This window comes from Pongo pygmaeus, chromosome 1 (genome assembly GCF_028885625.2).
Source record: "Pongo pygmaeus isolate AG05252 chromosome 1, NHGRI_mPonPyg2-v2.0_pri, whole genome shotgun sequence".
Lineage (NCBI taxonomy): Eukaryota > Metazoa > Chordata > Mammalia > Primates > Hominidae > Pongo > Pongo pygmaeus.
The window spans coordinates 216,056,998-216,077,908 of NC_072373.2; the positions used below are offsets into that span (position 1 = coordinate 216,056,998).

General features: G+C 50.3%; 1 protein-coding gene across 2 annotated transcripts in view; it reads right to left on the bottom strand.

Moving 5' to 3' along the window:
- The window catches only part of KAZN (kazrin, periplakin interacting protein), a 1,229,657-nt gene that overhangs the window by 141,807 nt on the left and 1,066,939 nt on the right, over positions 1 to 20,911 (bottom strand). For both annotated transcript variants that reach the window (XM_054437733.2, XM_054437695.2), the window contains one exon: positions 14,330 to 14,521. In XM_054437733.2, the coding sequence (XP_054293708.1) occupies positions 14,330 to 14,521 (192 nt within the window). The remainder of the gene's footprint in view (positions 1 to 14,329; positions 14,522 to 20,911) is intronic.

A 20,911-nucleotide genomic window follows, 5' to 3' on the forward strand; every position in this document is an offset into this window, starting at 1 on the left:
GGAGCCCTGGGTGCTGGGGCTCTGCAGACTCTCCGCTCTTTCCCTCATCCAGGAGCTGGCTGGCACAGTCTGCCTGTCTTCGAAGACTCTGCCCATCTGGGGCCGGGTCCCCTCTGTGACCTGCTGAGGCCAGCACACAGGGAAAGAAGGCAAAGCCAGAGGCCACCCCAGTGATGTGGCTTACAGGATTCTAAAATGCTCCTCGCCCTACAATGCTCTATCTGCAGGACTCCAAATCCACTTTACCCCCTTCTAAAAACAGCTTTATTGGTTTTAAATAAAATACAATAAACTGTACATATTTAACATGTGCCATTTGACATGCTCTGATATATGTACACACCTGCAAAACCATCACCACAATCAAGACAGTGAAAATACCCATCACCCAGTTTCTGCCTACCCTCTGCAATAAGCCCACGTTCCTACGGGAGCTTTCTGTCCCTGTAGATTAGCATGCATTTTCTAGTCTCCTCAAATGGAATCATATCCTATATACATTTTTCCCCTGGACTCTGTCACTCAGTAGAATTGAGATCTTTCTATGTTGTTATATGTACCCAGTTTGTTGCTTTATTACTGAGTAGGATTCCATCGTACAATATTACCAGTTTGTTTATTTTTTTATCTGTTGATGAGCCTTTGGGCCGATTCCAGTTTTTGGCTATTAAAAATAAGCTGCTAAAACCATGTATGTACAAGTCTTTATATGGATGTGTATTTCCTAGGTGAGTAAACACTCAGGAGTGGAGCAGCTGGGTCTGATCTTACCCTACTTTAAAATCTTCATTTCCATATAGTACCTACAATCCCCTAAAACAGCATATGATTTACTTTTTGCTATATTGTTTGTTTGCCTTCTCCCTTCTCTCCATGGCAGATGGTATTTTTGCAAAGCTGGACACAAATATATCTCCCATGCCACATGCCTTTTAGAGTGTGGGGTCTGGCTGGCCTGTCACCAACAGGATGTGGCGGAAGTGATGCTAAGTGACTCCTGAGACTAGGTCATAAGAAGCCTGGCAGCTTGCACTTGGTTTCCCGGAGCCCTCTCTGTGGGAGCCCTGAGCATCCATGTACAAAGTCTGACTACTATGCTGAAGGGGCTGCAAATGGGCACGTGGTTGCCAGACCCAGCTGAGCCCAGCCATCCTGCCATGGCACCAGATATGTGAGTGAAGCCATCTTGGGTTATCCAGACGAATAGCATGGAAGGACCCCCACTGACACCACAGAGAACCTAAGAACCACCTAGCTGAGCCCTGCCAAATCCCTGATTCACAAGATCATGAGATGTAAGAAAAATGGTGGTTGCTTTATGCCACTAAGATTTACAGGCAGTGTGTTACACAGCAGTAGTAACCGGTGCACCCTTCTAGAATGTAATCTCCACAAGAAATGGATCTTTGTCAATTCTGCTGTGGGATATGATGAGGTTTCTCTTCAAATAATCGGATCAATCTTTTATTCTTTAATTCATTGTACCACCCCCCCTTTTCTTCTCCTTTTTCCCTTCTTGCCTTTGTTAAATGCCCAGGCACGCTACAGTACCAAGCATTATCAGTACCAGCTCATATTCCTTTCCTTATTTGGAAAGAGGACTAACTTTCTAGCTCATTACAGACACCTCTTCCCCTTCCTCTCCACTTTCTTTTACGTGCCCAGCCTATCTAAAAAAAAATCAAATGTTCATTCAACTGGGATTAGTTTAGATTGTACGACCCCGGCCAGTGGGGAAAGGGTACAGGGGCAGGACTTGCATCAGGAATAAAGGCTCTCATGCCCCTTTGTTCAGGTGTGCTCTCATGGCAACTGGCCAAGGAGGTACCCCTCTGCGCAGAAGTACAATTGCTTTGCTAAGAATCCTTTGTTTGAATGTTCAATTTCCTTAGGATTTTGAGCGTTATTCCTAACATGCTCACAGATAAACCCCAAGTGCCCAGAATAATGTCTGGCAAACAGTAGGACTTCAACAAGTATCTGTTGAATGAATGAGTGGGATTCTAGTAATATTTTAGTAACATTAAAACGATGTCTACTGATGGAAAACCAGCACCGGTGCAGCATTGATGGATCTGTGTCAGACACACAGCTTCAAATCCAAATGCTGAGACTCGCATGCTGTACGATCTTGGAGCCTCCAGTTTCCCCAACTGTAAAGGCAGGGTGACTCCATCTATGTCATGGGGTTGTTCTGGGGATAATGTGAAGAGAAGGCGTATGGCATGCTCAGGATAGGGCCGGCTCTCGGAGGTGCTCGATACGTTTTGCTAAATCTGAGTGAAACTGCAGTCCCTGTTCCCCACACCCCCTCTCCTGTGTTGCATTCAATACCCCAAAGCCCTGCTACCTCCTTTGCTGACTGACCATGAGCAGGGGTGGGCACAGTGGCTCACGCCTGTAATCCCAGCACTTTGGGAGGCCACAGGGGGCGAATCACTTGAGGTCAGGAGTTCGAGACCAGTCTGGCCAACATGGTGAAACCCCGTCTCTACTAAAAATACAAAAATTAGCCGGGCGTGGTGGCAGGTGCCTGTAATCCCAGCTACTGGGGAGGCTGAGGCAGGAGAATCGCTGGAACTTGGGAGGCAGAGGTTGCAGTGAGCTGAGATTGTGCCATTGCACTCTAGCCTGGGAGACAAGAGTGAGACTCCAACTCAAAAAAAAAAAAAAAAAAAAACAGTTCCCAGTCTGAGCGCAGGAGCACATTCCCCTGGGAGCCAAGCAGGGGTGAGGTGAATCAGGGTCAAGGCCTGTGTCAGACTTGACCCTGTGTCCACAGCCACCTTGGACCTGTGCTCAACTGAGCCAAGCTCAGGCATCGCAGAGCAAGAGTGCCCTGCACTGCCTCTGAGGCCAACTCTGAAGATGACCCTCCCCTGCTCACACCAAAGGTCTTCTCCTGGGATGGAGGCCAGCGTGGCTTTCATTTTCTTGCCACATTTTCAAGGTCATGTCCTGACCCTGTCATGGCCAGGTAGGCATGAAGACCTGCACGGTGATGGAGGCCATGCTCCAAGCAAAATTTAATGGGGTCTTGGGCAAGGTCTTCTGAAAGGCATTTGGAGAGCCTGGCTTGATGCACACAGAGTCCTGTCCTCATTCTGCAGAATCCATCTCTGACCTTTCCTGGGAAGGGGCCGGGGAGGGGTGGATTAATTAAAAGCTGAGGATCAGCGTGTGCACCCTCTGCTCCTACCGTAAAGACAGCCTCTGTTGCAGCCCAGACCACGGGCATTTCCAGGGGCTGGAGCATGCTCAATGCACTGCAGGGGAAGGAGGATGAGACTGGGAGGAGGTGGGAAGAAAAACTTCTGTCTGGTGTGGCCAAGAGAGCAACCTCGCAGCCTTTCTTCCCTGGGACCATTTCCAGAGCGAAGACTGAGAATGCATTAAAACTCCTGGTGCCGAATGGTGTGAACCCGGGAGGTGGAGCTTGCAGTGAGCAGAGATCGCGCCACTGCACTCCAGCCTGGGCAACAGAGCGAGGCTCCGTCTCAAAAAAACAAACAAAAAGAAAAAAAAAAACAAAACTCCTGGTGCCTCCAGGGAAGGGGGCCTCTGAAAGACACTCACTTCCAGATCCTCTCCTCTTTCTCCTCTCTTCCCTATTTCACTCTTTTCCTCTTTTCTGCTGTGATCACCCCTGAGAACTTCAGAATCAAAGAAGTACCTGCCAAATATCTATGAAGAAAATCAGTTTGGAAAACAGACTCATTAGGGATCAAGCTTTGGCTCCAAAACCTACTAGCTAGAAGGCTGTAGAAGAATTTCTTTTCTTTTTTCTTTTTTTTTTTTTTTGAGACAGAGTCTCGCTCGGTCGCCCAGGCTGGTGTGCTGTGGCGCAATCTCAGCCCACCGCAGCCTCTGCCTCCCGGATTCAAGCCATTCTCCTGCCTCAGCCTCCTGAGTAGCTGGGATTACAGGCACGTGCCACCATGCCCGGCTAATTTTTGTATTTTTAGTAAGGACAGGGTTTCACCATGTTGGTCAGGCTGGTCTCAAACTCCTGACCTCGTGATTCGCCCGCCTTGGCCTCTCAAAGTGATGGGATTACAGGTGTGAGCCACCACATCCAGCCAGAAGAATTTCTTAACCTCTTTCATCCCCATTTTGTAGATGGGGAAACTGAGGCTAACACTACCCATCGAACAAGGGTTGTTGGGAGGATTGATGACTCACGCAGGCAAAGGAATGAAGAGAGTGCCTGGCAAATTCCAAGTGCTAAATACATGCTAGCCGAAATGATTATCACTCCAAAGTGATGCAGTATGTGTTCACACCTCAGTCTTCCCAACTACAAAATGGGCTTAATCTCCCCTCCCCAGAACACGGAAGAGTTGAGCTCTGGTAAATGTTTCCAAAACAAGTATCAGATGGGCGTGGGTGAGTGCCAGAGGGTGTCTGTGCATTTGCAAACAGACCAGCCTTTCCGTTGTTCTCAGGATAAATGGAAGATTTCCATAATTAGAACCTTAAGACATCACGGAATCTACTAAGAAGCTGATCCAAGTGTTGAAGCAGACGCCGGAAAGGGCACATGTTAGGGAGGCTGTGTGGGGGACAGGGACACCTGGGGGAAGGCGCCGTCCTGGCTGCCTGCCCAACTCACAGAGGGTCAAGGACTCAGTGCTAAAAACCCCAGATGAGGACCAGGACATCAGTTCCTCGGGTGCAAAAAAATTTACTGCATAAAAAGCAAAGGGGACAAAGTTTGTTGCAATGTGTAGATTGTCAGTCACCAGAACCCCAGACTCCAGGGCAGGTTCTGGAAACGATTCTATTTAAAAGGATCTCTGTGTTGGACTGTGAGTCACGGGGCTGCCAAAGAGCCTGGCCTTGCAGAGCCCCGCCCACGTGATACAGGGCTTGGTCAGGTGACTTGCTTTGGCCAATGAGATATCAGCAAGCATGACACAAGAGATGGCTTTAAGGCACTTGTGCAAGGATCTTAACGGGAAACTGGGTATACAGCAACACTCTGTACTATCTTTGCAACTTTTCTGTAAAACTCAAACTCCTCTCAAATTAAATGATGATGATTATTAATTATTTTTAAAAAGTACTTGTGCGCCAGGCGCCATGGCTCATGCCTATAATCCCAGCACTTTGGGAGGCTGAAGCAGGTGGATCACTTGAAGTCAGGAGTTCAAGACCAGCCTGGCCAACACGGTGAAACCCCGTCTCTACTAAAAATGCAAAAATCAGCTGGGCGTGGTGGTGAGCGCCTGTAATCCCAGCTACTCAGGAGGCTGAGGCAGGAGAATCGCTTGAACCCAGGAGGTAGAGGTTGCAGTAAGCCAAGATCATGCCACTGCACTCCAGCCTGGGCGACAGAGTAAGACTCTGTCCCCCCACAAAAAAATAATATAAAATAAAATAAAAAGTACTTGTGCATTAGGGCATGGGTTCTTTTTAGGAATCCAGCTGCCCTCTGAAGCAGCCAGGGTGAGGGTGCTGAAAGCAGGTCCAGTGGCAGCTATAACAGAACAACAACAGAGCCTGGGCAGTTCTTCCACCTGACCATCAACTATTATCAACTGGATCAAAATGTGGGGTCTAAGAAGCCTTTAAGGCAGATCTGTTGACAATATTTAAAAGCAGCCGGTAGTATGTAAGGAAGACATTCTGTCTGTAGAGTTAAACTTTGTGGAAGCTTCCACTGAGTTCCGAGATTTACCACCAAAGAGTCTTCTACGTCAGGGCTGTGGGACCGAGGGGCTGGCTCAGGGTGGGCCCCCTGCAGCAGCCCCGAGAGCCACCAGGCTAAAGAAACAGCAGTAGCTTCAAGCGTATGAATTTACTAAAGAGGAACATACACATTCAACCCCGGGTGATAAACTGCGCAGAAGATGAACACGTCTTTGATGGAGGGAATGAGACTAAGAATGGAGTGCGGATGTGGGAAGGGACACAGGAAACATCAAGTAGCTTTTCAAACCCACACAGTGCTGTGGTGACAAGGATGTGTGTCTAAGAAAGCAAGTGGGCATGGCCGCCCCAGCACGGATGACACATCGTTCTATTCAACAGCCTCTCAGGCCACCTACTATCCCACTGTCTGCAGGCCTGGTGACATCTGCAAAGGCAGCCAGGGCATGGCTGCACCTGCTGGGAGCTTTAGTCTCCCAGCCCCACCGACCCCGCTGGGCTTAAGACAGCCTCTGCAGCCTAGAACTCCTTGAAGCAGGAATGCCTATGGTCTATAGACTCTCATCTACGGGCCTGGCTGGCCACTTGGAAAAATAGGATTCAAGTAACGTACACTGAGTGTGTCGTAGGTTTCAGGCATGTCCCTAGACTCTGAGCAGGGCCTGGAATGCTCTGAACCACAGGCATCGGCACAAGCTCTGGGGTAGGGAAGTTTTCAGGGAACATTTGGTAAATGAGCAAATTAAATAATAAAGTTGTGTTTCTTCCAGGAGCTCAGTGTAAGGCAGGTGACTCACTCTGTGGCAGGGAAAAGGCTCCCACAGGCCTTAGTCCTTCCAGTAAGGAGAGGAAACTCCGGATCCTTTCTTCTGCTTCAGTCAGTGTTAGCTAACTCCACCCGCCCTGTGCTGGCTGCTGTGCCCTGCAGGGGTTTCTAAAGGAAACAGATGACTCTCACATTGTCCTAAGCCCCGAGAGAGGGCAGTGTTTAGGGCTGCCAAGTCCAGGGAAAGAGAGGGCCTGGTTCGTTTCCTATTCTTGTTGTAACAAAGTGACACAATGCAGTGGCTTCACACGGGGGTCCCCAAGCCCCAGGCCATGGGCTGGTACCGGTCCCTGGCCTCTTAGGAAGCGGGCTGCACAGCAGGAGGTGAGGGGTGAGTGAGCGAAGTTTCATCTGTATTTACAGCTGCTCCCCATCGCTCACATTACTGCCTGAGCTCCACCTCCTGTCTGATCAGCAGTGATGGCATTAGATTCTCATAGGAGCACGAACTGTTTTGTGAACTGTGCATATGAGGGATCTAGGTTGCACGCTCCTGATGAGAATCTAATGCCTGATGATCTGTCACTGTCTCCCATCACCCCTAGATGGGACCATCTAGTTGCAGGAAAACAAGCTCAGGGCTCCCACTGATTCCACATTAGGGTGAATTGTATAATTATTTCACTATATATTACAAGGTAATAATAATAGAAATTAAGTGCACAAGAAATGTAGTGCATGTAATGCACTGGAATCATCCCAAAATCATCCCCCAACCCCAGGCACCTGGTCCGTGGAAAAATTGTCTTCCATGAAACCGGTCCCTGGTGCCTAAAAGGTTGGGGACTGCTGGCCTAACATAATACAAATTAATTTAATACAAATGAATTTTCTTATAGTAGTTCTGCAGGTCACAGGTCTAAAATGGGTGTCACTGGGCTAAAACCCTGGTGTTAACAGGGCTGCCTTTCTTCTGGAGGCTCTGGGGAAAGCCTGTTTCCTTGTCTTTCCCAGCTTCTAGAGGTCACCTGCACTCCTTAGCTTGCAGCCCCTTCCTGTGTCTTCAAAGCCAGCAACAATGTGTCAAGGCCCCACATTGAATCCCTCTGCCCTCTGCTCCTCGGGTCACATCTCCTCTGACTCTCTCTTCTGCCTCCCCTTCTACTTTCAAGGGCCCTTGTGATCCACTGGGCCCACCGGAGACTCATCCCAGGGACATCTGATTGGCAAGCTTCGTTCCCCTTTGCCGTGTGACCTAACTCATTCACAAGTCCCAGGAATTAGGCTGGGGACACCTTTGGGAGAGGGGGACATCATTATTCTGCCAAAAACAGGCCCTGAGCCCATCGGGCAGGGAAGCTGGTCCAGAAAGCTGCCTAGAGGATGCAGAGCCTGAACCTCAACCAGGTGGAAGAATGACCATCCGGAGGCTGGAGGAGAATAAAGTACAAATGCAGAGACCTAGAGGGGACAGAAGGGAGGTGACACCATAGGCACATCCAAGAGCCACAGGGATGTAACCACACCACCATGTGCCAGAAGGACAGTGACCAGGCTGCAAAGGGAGGGAGAGGGAGGGAAACGAAAATGGGGACATCCTAAAACACCACACTTCACATACTGACTCCTGCTGAAAAGCTCCAAGGTCCCTGAGCTTCTGGTGTGACCCTCGAGTTCACCGTGACCATTGCCCACTATCTGTCTGCATCAAAGCTTCAACATCAGGTGTCCCTTCCCACCTCCATGTACAGACTAGTCTTCTAGCCTTTGTTCAAGCCATTTTCCGCCAGTAATACATATGCGGGGGCCGGGTGCAGTGGCTCATGCCTGTAATCCCGGCACTTTGGGAGGCTGAGTCGGGTGATCACCTGAGGTCAGGGGTTCGAGACCAGCCTGGCCAACATGGTGAAACCCAGTCTCTATTAAAAATACAAAATTAGCTGGGTGTGGTGGCACATGCCTGTAGTCCCAGCTACTTGGGGGGCTGAGACAGGAGAATCGTTTGAACCCAGGAGATGGAGGTTGCAGTGAGCCGAGATGGCGCCACTGTACTCCAGTCTGGGTGAGACAGAGCAAGACTCTATCTCAAAAGAAGAAAAAAATGTGGGTAAAATACCCATTTCAAAGTGCAAATTAGACCAGTGGATTTTAACGTAGCAGAGTACAAAGGATTAGGTTTCAGATGCGCACTGCAACAAACCTTCAAGAAACTACCACTGAGTTTTAGCATGGTATCAAAGAACACCCACAATTATCTAACAAGGCAATTAATATAATCCTTCCTTCTCCAACTATTAATACAAAACTGCGTACGCCAGATTTTCAACCAAAACAACAATCACACTAGACAGACGGAGAAGAGATGAGAATTCAGCACTCTGCTATGAAGCCAGACACCAGTGAGTTTTACAAAAATGTTTAAAAAACAATGCTGCTCTTCTCACTCAAATCTGTTTGGGAAAATACAGCTACTTCTCATTAAAAGATAACTGTATTGGTGGGGCAAGGTGTCTCACGCCTGTAATCCCAGCACTTTGGGAGGCCGAGGCGGGCAGACTGCTTAAGGTCAAGAGTTCCAGACCAGCCTGGGCAACACGGTGAAATCCTGTCTCTGCTAAAAATACAAAAATTAGCTGGGCATGGTGGCACGTGCCTGTGATCCCAGCTACTTGGGAGGCTGAGGTACGAGAATCACTTGAACCCAGGAGGCAGAGGTTGCAGTGAGCCGAGATCACGCCCCTGCACTCCAGCCTGGTGACACAGTGAAACTATCTCAAAAAAAAAAAGAAAAGGAAAGGAAAGAAAAAGATAACTGTACTTATGTTAACATATAATGAATTTATTATGATGATTTTTAAAAAAATTACTAAAGATTTATATATTTTTTCTGGTTTTAATTTTGAAAACATTAATACTAATAGATCTAAACCATATGAGCAAAAACTCTTTGGGGTCTTCAGTTTTGTAAAGGTATAAAGTGGTCCTCAGGCCAAAGAGCTTAAGAAATGCTGTCTTATGAAAATAAACAGATTTACATACACAGATGTTTATGACAGTGTTATATAATGGCAAACAAACAAACAAAAGACAGAGAGAGAAAAAAGTGGAAACAACTTAAATGTCTAATAATAGGGAAATGGCTAAATAAATTATGCTATCTCCATTTGGCAGAACATTATGTAGTCATTAAAAATTATGTTTTCAAAGAGTATTTATTGTTGTGGGAACACGCTCAAAACACTTGACATGCTGTTATGAGATTTAAAAAGGAATGAAGCAAATTTTCACTATCATTGTTTCTGTGCTGCCTTGATTCGCAGAGAAATCATGAAATTGAGGAGGCCTGAGGAAATCAACAGACACCCCAAAGGGGTCCCCCAGGCTACACGCTTACCACATGTGCTGGGCAGGGCTCATGCAGTTTATACGTAAGATGATACCATTGATGTGCTGGGCTTGGTGGCTCATGCTTGTAATCTCAGCACTTTGGAAAGCTGACCCAGGCAGATCACTTGAGCCCAGGAGTTCAAGACCAGCCTGAGCAACATGGCAAGCCTCTGTCTCTACAAAAAAATGCAAAAATTAGCCGGGCATGGTGGTGTGTGCCTGTAGTTCCAGCTACTCTGGAGGCTCATTTGAGCCCGGGAGGCAGAGGTTGCAGTGAGATGAGATTGCACCAGTGCACGCCAAGCCTGGATGACAGAGTGAGACTCTGTCTCAAAAAAAAAAAAAATAATAATATATATATATATGTCTTAAACAATCATTCAGGCTTCTGCCTTTAAGCTCATGATGAGACCAAAATTCAAAACCAAATATTCCCACACTCATTTCCAAAGAAACAAAGGAATCTTCTAAGCCCCCGTTTTTCCCAAACAAGATTCTTTTCATTGCTTTTGTGTTGTAACCACAGACTGATGTTTTGGGTGCCTGCTTGAGTTCCTATTCCTCTCACATGCTAGAAATTTCGGGTCTCATTCAAACACAAAGACAGCGGAGGAGTTAGTTGGAGAGGGAATCTGCCAGGGGGCAAGTCTTTGGGGGCTCTGCTTTTTCCCACATTAGGGACACTGGATGTTAACAAGTGTCACCCAACATCTGCTGCTTGCTCGGCTTGTGCGTTTATTCCCCCTCTCCTCATTATGGGCATATAAATCCCTTTCCATGCCCTGGACTCCTTCTGCCCGCATCTGTCTGCAATTTACTCACCATGTGCTGTGGCTGGTGAAGCATCTTATTTATGACTTTGTAGAATTCCAGGCAGGATGCTCGTGGTGGCTGAAGGTGCTAACTCACTGCCTTTCAGGAATGCTGCTACCTTGAGCTTGGATGGGCTCAGGGGGTGGTCTCAGGTCTGGGCCACCCCTCATGAGAATCAGACAAGCAACATCTCCAAGCTGATCTCAGTATTGGCACTAATGGTACTACACACCAGGCCATGCACTTTACACCTCAATCTTCACAACAATCCTATGAAGTAGCTACTGTTTATTAGTCCCAATTATAAGAAAAACAGGCATTGTTACTATTACTCTCAGCAAAGGAATCATGGGGCAGGGAGGTTAAAGAATGCATCCAAGCTCTAGAACCAGAAATACCATTTGACCCAGGAATCCCATTACTGGGCATATACCCAAAGGATTATAAATCATTCTACTATAAAGACACATGTACATGTATGTTTACTGCAGCACTATTTACAATAGCAAAGACTTGGAACCAACCCAAATGCCCATCAATGACAGACTGGATAAAGAAAATGTGGTACATATACAACATGGAATACTATGCAACCATAAAAAAGAATTAGTTCATGTCCTTTGCAGGGACATGGATGAAGCTAGAAACCATCATTCTCAGCAAATTAACACAGGAACAGAAAACCAAACACCACATGTTCTCACTCGTAAGTGGGAGTCGAACAATGAGAACACGTCGACACAGGGAGGGGAACATCACCCACTGGGGCCTGTTGGGGGGTAGGGGGCAAGGGGAGGGACAGCATTAGGACAAATACCTAATTAAAACCTAGATGACGAGTTGATAGGTGCAGCAAACCACCATGGCACACATATACCTATGTAACAAACCTGCACGTTCTGCACATGTAACCCAGAACTTAGAGGAAAATAAAAAAGTAAAAAAAAAAAAAAAAAAAAAAATGCATCCAGGCTCACATAACTAATAAATGGCAGAGGTGGGATTCAAGCCCCCAGATCTGACTTGAGTCTGCTATCACCACCACTGAAGTAAGAATGGCTTCTGTCTCTGGCATCTGGGCCAACTTCATTCCCTGCGACCACACCCAGAAGGAAGATGAGGCGTGTCTGTGCAGTGGGAAAAAGTCTCTGCTTCTGCTGCTAATTAGCTCTGTCACCTTGGTCAAGTTATTTACTTTCCCTGAACCTCATTCAGGCGTCTCCACCTGAGAAATGGGCTTTCTAGCTCCTGGCAGGATTGAGATGAATGGTAGGTCACGTGCTTAGAACAGTGTTGGCACCCAGGAGGTGCTCAATAAAGCTCCCTTTTCATGAATACTGACAAGTCCTTGTTGCTTATATTAATATTCCTACAAAGGGGTAGATCTCTGCATCCCTGGGCAAGGCCAGAGATCTTTGGTGGTGGATAAGAAATCTTACAACAGAGAGTTAGGAAAGATTGCCTGTACAGCTCTGTGCCTTGTAGGCTAAAGAGAGAAGGATGTACATTATGATAACAGCAGGAACTATCTATCACCTTACCAGACATTACCTCGTTTCATTTTCACAACCTCCTGCAAAGCCACTGTTAATGTCCCATCACTCAGATCAGGAATGGAGAGGCTAGGTTGCACATCCTAGGTTGTAGGTTTAAAGAGGCTAGGTTGTAGCCTCCAAGGAGCTGGGGATGGTGGTGTAAGTGAGCCACTGCTTAACACCCGCTGCCATCCCCCGCCCATCCCTGTAGGCCCAGGAACCACTAACGGAGGTTTATCTCCTCCTTGCAGATCCAGAAGAGCACATAGGGGTGAGAATCCTGTACCTGGTCAAAGACATGGAGGTTGGCGTCTCTGTCCCTGGGACACAGAGTGGGAAAGGTGATTGAGCAGCATCTGGCTGCTTCCTGAGCCAGTCCCTACTCTCCACTACATGATAAAGCTTGGCAAGACCAAACAACAACAGCTTGCACAGCCTGGGCCCAGCAGCACTTGCTTGTGGGAGATTCCCGAGACTTGGGTCTCTGTCCTGAGAAGGAGAAGGGATATTACAGGATCCTGGGAAGCTGGGCCTGGAGGATGGCTCACCAGATCTGCCTGGACTGCCGGGTGGCTGCATAGAGGCAAAGTGCGCCTACTTGGCAAAATGACTTCCCAGGCATGCCATGTCAGCTGGGCCACAATGCACCCCAATGTCTATTACAGCTTCAAAAGACCACCCAAAATGCTGCTGCTGTGACCCCACCAGAAACAAGACCCCAGAAGAAGAGGGTCATCTACCTGCCTTGGAGAGCAACATGTACTGCTGAAAAGAACACTTGTCAAGAGCGCTGTAACACTCTGGATACGGGCTCACCCTCAACTGAGGACTTCCCAGGCTTTCTGGGGGATGGTCAGCTGGGCACTGGACAGATAGCCTCCTTGGCCTGCTGCCCACATCACACCTCTGGTCAGGGAATTGGCTCTGACTGAGCCGATTAACTGTCCAGCAAAATCCATTCTCCCTTTTACCCTGTTAGAGTCCTAGCTGGGACAAGGCCATCTAGCTAGAAACTACATCTCCCAGAACCCTCTGCAGCTAGGAATGGTCACATGACCAAGCTCTCACAAAGGCAAATCTCTGGCCCTCGATTCTAGCTCTTTCCCTGGGGTCTCTCATGGACCGAGGGGAACACATACACCCAACCGGCCTCAAATGCTCACTGTGGGGTGGCTAAGGAAGAAACAGCTTCTTTAAGCCTCTGCATTCTGGGGTCTCTTTGTTACAGCAGCATGGTATTAACCTAATTAATAAACCTGCTTTAGCTTCAGAAACAACATTTTTAAAGAGGATTCCTTGTTCTAGTGAATGGTAAGTGGAAAGAAGGTTGCAAAGCTTTATTGTCTTTTCTAGAAGAAGCAAAGATACTGAGGGGGCTTAAGAGAATCAATGCAGACCCCTAAGGCTGTGTTTTCCCCAGATGTTTCATGCCTGAGTTCTCCAAGCACTGTGGAGTCCACTGACAGGTTACATGATGGCTTCCAACCTTTCTCAAATAACCCGCTGAGACCCTTCTTCCAGCCCCACAGAATGTGGGCAGGTGCCTCCCGGGAGAGAGGGATGTGGGTCCCTCCGGGGAAACCAGGCTGAGCATATGGACACTGGTTTCCTCATCTCCTAAAGCAATTTCTGGCTGAAGACACACCAGCCACATGGTAGTTACGGGTCTGTGGTCCTCGTCTTCAAGAGACCCCCTGGACACTACACCATGGCATCTTCCAACTCCTTCCTCTGGGCCCAGGAGAGCCCATCATGATGAGCAAGAGGGATGCATGGGACACAGACATGTTCTCCAGCAGAGAAACCAGTGTAGCCACACTGTGCCCTGAGTGGAGGCACCGAAGGACCCCAAGGGTGCTGGGTAAGAGAGACTCGGCTGCTGGGTCAGCGTCCTGGTCCAGCCAAGATGCCCACCCACCATTCACACCCCAGAGGGAGGCACCTCACATCCAGCCATACGGACAACGTGTGATGGTCACACTGGAGGAAGGAATGGCATCTGCACCCACCCACAAGATGCAGAATTCCACTCGAAGAAGGGACAGGGCAGCTGTGGCTGGAGGTGGGCGCTGGGAGACCCCGTGTCCATCTGCGTCACTTCCCCCGCATGGGGAGGACCCCAGATCCCTGGGGCCTGAGTCCCCAGTGAAGGAACCGCTGCTGACTCGTCACTCACCCTGCAAGGCTTCTTTGGCTCTGGCTAGCTCCTGCTCCTTCTGGGCCAGCTGGACCCTGAGCTCGGTGGCCGAGAGGACCTCAGAGGACTTGCCGCCCTGCGACTCCTCCAGGTCCTTCGCCAACATCTCCTTCATCTGCCGGAGAAGGTGAACTTCCTCCTGGAGCCGCGACACTTCTTCCCGCAGGAGCACTAGGGGACAAGGGCACAGGGTTAGAGAACAGGAACGTCGGCTGCCGCTCACTCGCATTTTCTGGGGATGGTTTGAGGTTGCTTTGGCTTTTTTGTTTGCTCTGCATTCAGGGCCTTTCCTACATGTGTGAAGGGAGGCCACTGCCTTATTCCAAAGAGCCTCAGCGCCAATTCTAGGCCCCACCCACAGTCTGCAGAGCACACCTAGTGAGACCCCTCCACCACGACTCCCGAGGACTCCACTGCCGCTGTCCTGCACTCAGAGTGTCCACTCCAGTGGCCGACGGTCTTAGGAGTTAGCATCATAACCACGAGCCAACAGCATGCTGAGTTGAGTTTCATATGCATTATCTCATTTAAGCCATCAAAACCTTCAGATGCAGGGACCAACATAACCCCATTTTACAAATTAGGACATCGAGGCCCAGAGAGATTAACTCCAGGTGGTCATAAAGTTAGTACATAGCAGAGCTGGGATTTGAACCAAGGCCTGGCTGACTCCACAGCCTGGACTCCCAGTCTCATGCTTGGGAAACAGCCATAGAAAGGCATATTCAACACATTTTGCAAAACACATAACCTCGAGGAGCTCAGCACTGTGTACAAACAGAACTTGTGCATTTGCACCGGACTGTCCTGCAGGAAAATAGGGTCTAATGAGCAGTGACAAGGTGACACCATGGGCAGAGGTTTCTGCAGCACTTAAATCCAACCCTACGTACAGTGAGGCCCCAGAAATGGGGCCAAGGAGAACACAGTGTCTCCTCAGGCTGTGGGGTACCTCAGGAAGGGACCCAGAAGGTGTGCCATCCTCCCAAAGTGAGAGCCGTGTCAACCAAGGTATTGTCAGCTTCTCAGTCCTGCGGGCGGATAGACACACACATGCCCAGGTCAGCTCACCTGGGCAATGGTGAAAACAGAACTGCTAAGAGGTGCTGGAGGCAGAGATCAGGCTGTGCACAGGCACCAGGCTACGTGTACCTCTGCATAACTCTTAGGAGAGTGCATTAAGAGAAGGAGCAAACCTCACTTAGGAGACGGTGGAAGGACACGCTGAAATATTCATTAAGCAGGTCCCCTCGAGGATAAACAAAGGTACCACACTCACTAGCCGTGTGCTGGCCACCGGGCCGCCCCAACCCTCTGCACACTGCCTTCCCCTTCCCTCATTTTACATCACAGAGGCACCTGGGGAGGGGACAAGGGCAGCCCTGGCTGGGGCCAGGCCTCTGCCTACATCCTCTCCCTCTTCCCACCTGCAGCCACACTGGTCCCTCTCTCTACAATATGCCACACTCTTTCCAGCATAGGGCCTTTGTCTCTGCAGTACCCTCCACCTGAACACCCTTTCCTAGTTCTTCCTGTGGCTGCCTCATTGTGACACAAGCGTCCACTCCACGTCACCTGCGTGGAAGGGTCTTCTCTCACCGCCCTGTGTGATGCTGTATTTATCTGTCTCTTTCCCAATCTCAATGTGGGCTCTAGGGGCAGGTGGGGGTGCAGGGCTGTCTGTGTCCATCACTGCTATGGCGGAAGCTCAGCACACTCTGCCCCGCCTCCCTGCACCCCGGCCTCCTTCCTCTTTGCTCTTTGTCCGCAGCACTCATCAGCGCCTGTCATGCCCTATGGATCTGTTTATCCACAGGCTGGTTGTAAGGCCCAGGAGGGCGGGAACTTGAGTCTGTTTTGTCCATGGCCGCATCCTCATGCCTAGAACAGCACCTGGCACCTGGCTGTCCTCGAGAATGAACAGACGAAGGCGCCGCACTCACCAGCCTTGCGCTGGCCACCTGGCCATCCCACCCTCTGCACGGACTCTTCCCCTCCCCTCCGCTCCCCACGCTGCCTTCCCCTTCCCTCCATTCCAGATCACAGAGGGACCAGGGGAGGGGCCAAGGGCAGCCCTGGCTGGACCGGACACGTGCAGGTAGAGCCAGAAGCGTCCCTGCTGGTAAAAGGGGATGCGTACTCCCTGGAGGTCTGGTGCACAGTCCTCGCCCCCGAGGGTCATGGAAGGGGCGTGGCTGGGGGCACAGCTTTGGAGTCACCAGGTCTCCAGCCAGGCATGTGGTGGCTGATGAGCAAGTCCCTCCCTGCTGAGCCTCGGACACTGCATCTGTTAAACGGGTCTAACCCTCATTGGCTGTGAGGCTCCTCGGAGGCATTGGAAGTGCCCCTCCTCATAAAGGAAGTGCTCTATGTACACAGGAAGTGCTCCATGTATATAAGAAGTGCTCCATGTACCCAGGAAGTGCCCTGTGTACATAGGAAGGGCTCCATGTACACGGGAAGTGCTCCGTGTACATACTCAACAAGTGCTCCGTGAATGCCATGTACAGAGAGAAGGTGCGATATTGGTAATGCACTGCCCTTTCCTAGATGCCCTACCCTCGCCATCAGTGCCTGCTGGCAATCTCTAAGGCACTACAATCTCCTGGACTACCTAGGGATCCACTGGCCTCGAGGCTGAGTGGGCAAAGCCAGGTCCAGGGGAGGGAGCAGGCAGAGGGGGAGCAGGGCTGAGCCCTGAGGGTGGGGCGCCTCTCTCCCACCAGCAGCCTTGGGAAAAGGTGGTGGCAACTCCGGCCCCTGTTCCCTCGTCCATCTCACATCACTTCCTGAGGCCACGATGGGCCCAGCCACCCCTGTAAGGAGAGGAGGCCTCGTAGGGCACCTCCCTGCCCTCCCAGCTCCTCCTAACCCGAGTCCTTCCTCCCCACAGAAGCCCCAGGGCGCCTCTGAGGTGCAAGGCACATCTCCCTCGGTGCCGACAGCCTCCCCGCCCCACCTGCCATATTAACTGCCTCTTCGGCCCTGTCTGAGGCCTCCTTCAGGCTGCCAGCTTCTCTCAGTTCTGGAAGGTGCCACACCTCAGGGCCGCCACAGAGCTGTGACCTGCCTAGGAGCTCCTATCCCCTCTTCATGGTTTCCTTCCCATCAGCCTGTCTCAGCCTCACTGTCACAGCCTCAAGAGACCTAAAACGGCTCCGCTCCTGTCCAGCATCAACAGCACGGCAGGCAACCCGGACAAAACCCCGTAGTGACGTGGAGGCTCACTCGCTCCCCAGCGGCGAGCTCGGTGGACACAGGATCCGAGAGCGGGGCCGATCGCATATCCTGCCTCATCTCCTTCACTGTTGGGTCTCCGGTGCTGGAAAAAGTGACTGCGCGACACATCACGGGCACTCGGTAACGTCTGTCGAATGGCTCCATCCACCCAACATGGAGAGGCCCCTGCCTCATACCACGCACGGCTCTAGGCACGGGGGCACTGGGGTGAATGAATGCCCCAGACAGGCCCCACTCTCAGGCTAGTGCTCCTGGACCCCAGGGGTCGAAGGACCCCCAAATCTCATATGCCATGGAGGCAGCAAGTCTCTTAGCAAAACTCCTAAGTAGGAGGTTTGCTTTTGGGGCCGTGCCCCTGCCCTCATTCTGGGTAAACATGTGGGGCCCATCTGCATTCCAGGCCAGGAGAGAGAAGGAAGGACTCCTGGCCTCAAGAAGCCTCCAGCAAATAGACGCACACACGAAGAAACAGAACACGGAAGGGCCCACATCTGCTCAGAGCACTCAGACACCCTTGAGAAGTTGGCGGCATTCCAGATGGACCCTAGAGGATGCGACTGGGGAAGGAGGAAATGGTGTGAGCAAAGGCGGCTGCAAAGCTGGAGGGTCTTGAGTGACCAGGAAATGGGTGCCAGGTGAGGAAGAACAGGAGGAAGGCTGGAGAGGTCAGATTACAAAAGGCCTCAGCCCCAACCAGCCCTCGGCGCTCCCGCCTCAGCTCACTGTCTCTAGCAGTCGCCAAGGCTGGAATTTTTTCCTCTTGATCAATACTCTTCAATCTACCATCCTGCCAGGGCCCCCCTGTTCCCTACTTGGCCGTCACTAAGAGTCTATTTCACAATAAGGTGTGTGTGACTGCTAACAGTATGTCTGTTGTCACACAGGTAGAAGAGGCAGGTTTGTTTTTGTTTAATTTTTTTTTTTTTTTTTTTTGAGATGGAGTTTCACTCCTGTTGCCCAGGCTGGAGTGCAATGGCGTGATCTCAGCTCACTACAACCTCTGCCTCCCAGGTTGAAGTGATTCTCCTGCCTCGGCCTCCCGAGCAGCTGGAATTATACAGGCTACAAGCCCGCCACCACGCCTGGGTAATTTTTTGTATTTTTAGTAGAGACGGGGTTTCACCATGTTGGCCAGGCTGGTCTCGAACTCCTGACCTCAGATGATCCACCTGCCTCAGCCTCCCAAAGTGCTGGGATTACAGGTGGGAGCCACCGTGCTGGGTCTTTTTTTTTTTTTTTTCAGTGACTTCTGGGTCTCCTCCAACCACCTGAGGAAGCCACCAAGATTGTTTACTGTTGTCCAGGAAGAAGGCAAAGGATTCCAAGAGACTTGGCTTCAAACCCAGGCCTGGCCGGGGCCTTGTCTTGACTTTGCACAAGCCTCGTGTCACTTCTCTGGGTCTCAGTTGTCATGTATGCTGCATAGATGCCACCCACTTAGGGTTGCCAGAGTAAGCAAAACAAAACAAAGTAATGCCAAACAAACACCCCTAGATGCACAGTTAGATTTGAATTTCAGATAAACAACAAATCATTTTCAGTATATGTCCCAACCTATATTAAAAATGGATTCATCACGTATCTGAAATTTAAATTTAACTGGGCGTCTTGTGTTTTATGCCAGCAGTGCTACTCTCATCTCACGGGGATTTTGACCCCATGAAATGGGGCAACCAGGGGAGCGGGCTTTGCCTGAACTGCACAGGAGGGAGGTGGGGCAGGCACAGGAGGGGTATCTGCCAGGGTCTTCTCTGCACGCTGCACTCAGATGAGAGCCGAGAGTGAGATGGAGCTGGGTGCCATGTGCCTTTCTCTTTGACTAACAGTGGCAAAAGCAGATTTTTTTCCTGCGTGCACCTTCCTAACAGGTGTACCTGATGCCTAAGCCCTGCCCCTCCAGTCAGGCTGTGAATAAGCCGATGGGAGCCTCCAGGGCGGGCACCAGGTCCGGCACCTGCAGGAGCCAAGTCTTAGGAGACCAGGCTGGAAAAACAACTCCATGGAAAGAGAGAGGCTTATCGGAGCTTGCTAACTGCATCTGCCCCAGGTGGGCATGGAGGCCCAGGTCTCGCATCCCCCAGACTCTTCCAGGAGTGGACACAGCCCTGGTACTGCAATCTCAGACTAATCTCCAAGAGCACAGCCTCTCAATTCACCAGCTCTGGGGCCACCAGCAGGCACTTCTCCTCCCTGGGCCTCGGTGGCCTCACCTGTAAAACGGGGGAGATGGGAATAAATAAGACATGTGTAAAGCGCTTACATGTGCCTGGCACACTGACCACTGTGTCCACAACTCACCTTCCCCTCTGCACAGACGGGACCAACCACATTTCTGAAGAAACAATAAAGAAGCTGCCGTTGGAAGACTTGCGTTTCTTCCTCAGAGGAACTATTACATTGCTGTGTGACCTTGGGCTGGTCACTCTCTCTCTCCGGGCCTTCACAATATGGGTTCCCTTAGAGGGACCCACTCTTTATGAGTCTAGATGAATGCTACTGATTTTGTGTTTCTCGCCTCATGGGCAGGGTCTATAGCTGCACTGCTTAGTATGGTACCTGCCAGGCACAGGTGACTATCTTTTTTTTTTTTTTTTTTTTTTTTTTTTGAGACAGAGTCTCGCGCTGTCACACAGGCTGGAGTGCAGTGGCACAATCATGGCTCACTGCAAGCTCCGCCTCCTGGGTTCACGCCATTCTCCTGCCTCAGCCTCCCGAGTAGCTGGGACTATAGGCGCCCGCCACCACACCCAGCTAATTTTTTATATTTTTAGCAGAGATGGAGTTTCACCTTGTTAGCCAGGATGGTCTCGATCTCCTGACCTCGTGATCTGCCTGCCTCGGCCTCCCAAAGTGCTGGGATTACAGGTGTGAGCCACCACGCCTGGCCACAGGTGACTATCTTACGTATAAATTAATTAAAATGAAAAACTCAGTTTCTCTAGCCACATTTCACGTGCACCCATGTGGCTATGAGCTAGGGTATGGGACAGTGTGGATCCAGACTGCTGCCATGACTGCACGGAGCTCTCCTGTTGGCGCTGGGCTAGAGGGTGTGAGATGAAGATGGTATTTGTTAAGCATCTGGTACAGCTCAGGCTGATGACTCAATGACAGGAGAAAGCCATTTGCCAAAGGCAAGACAGCTACCGAGGAAGGAGTCATCCTTACTGGAGAAAACTTTCCTGGCTTTTGCCCAAGGACAAAAAACTTTCCTGGTCTTTGCCCAGAGACTGATTGGGTACCTTTCTGCTGACGCTGGGGAACCACAGTGCCCTCAGGCCTCTAAGTAGAGGGGCCCAAAACCCATAGACTTAGCAGAGT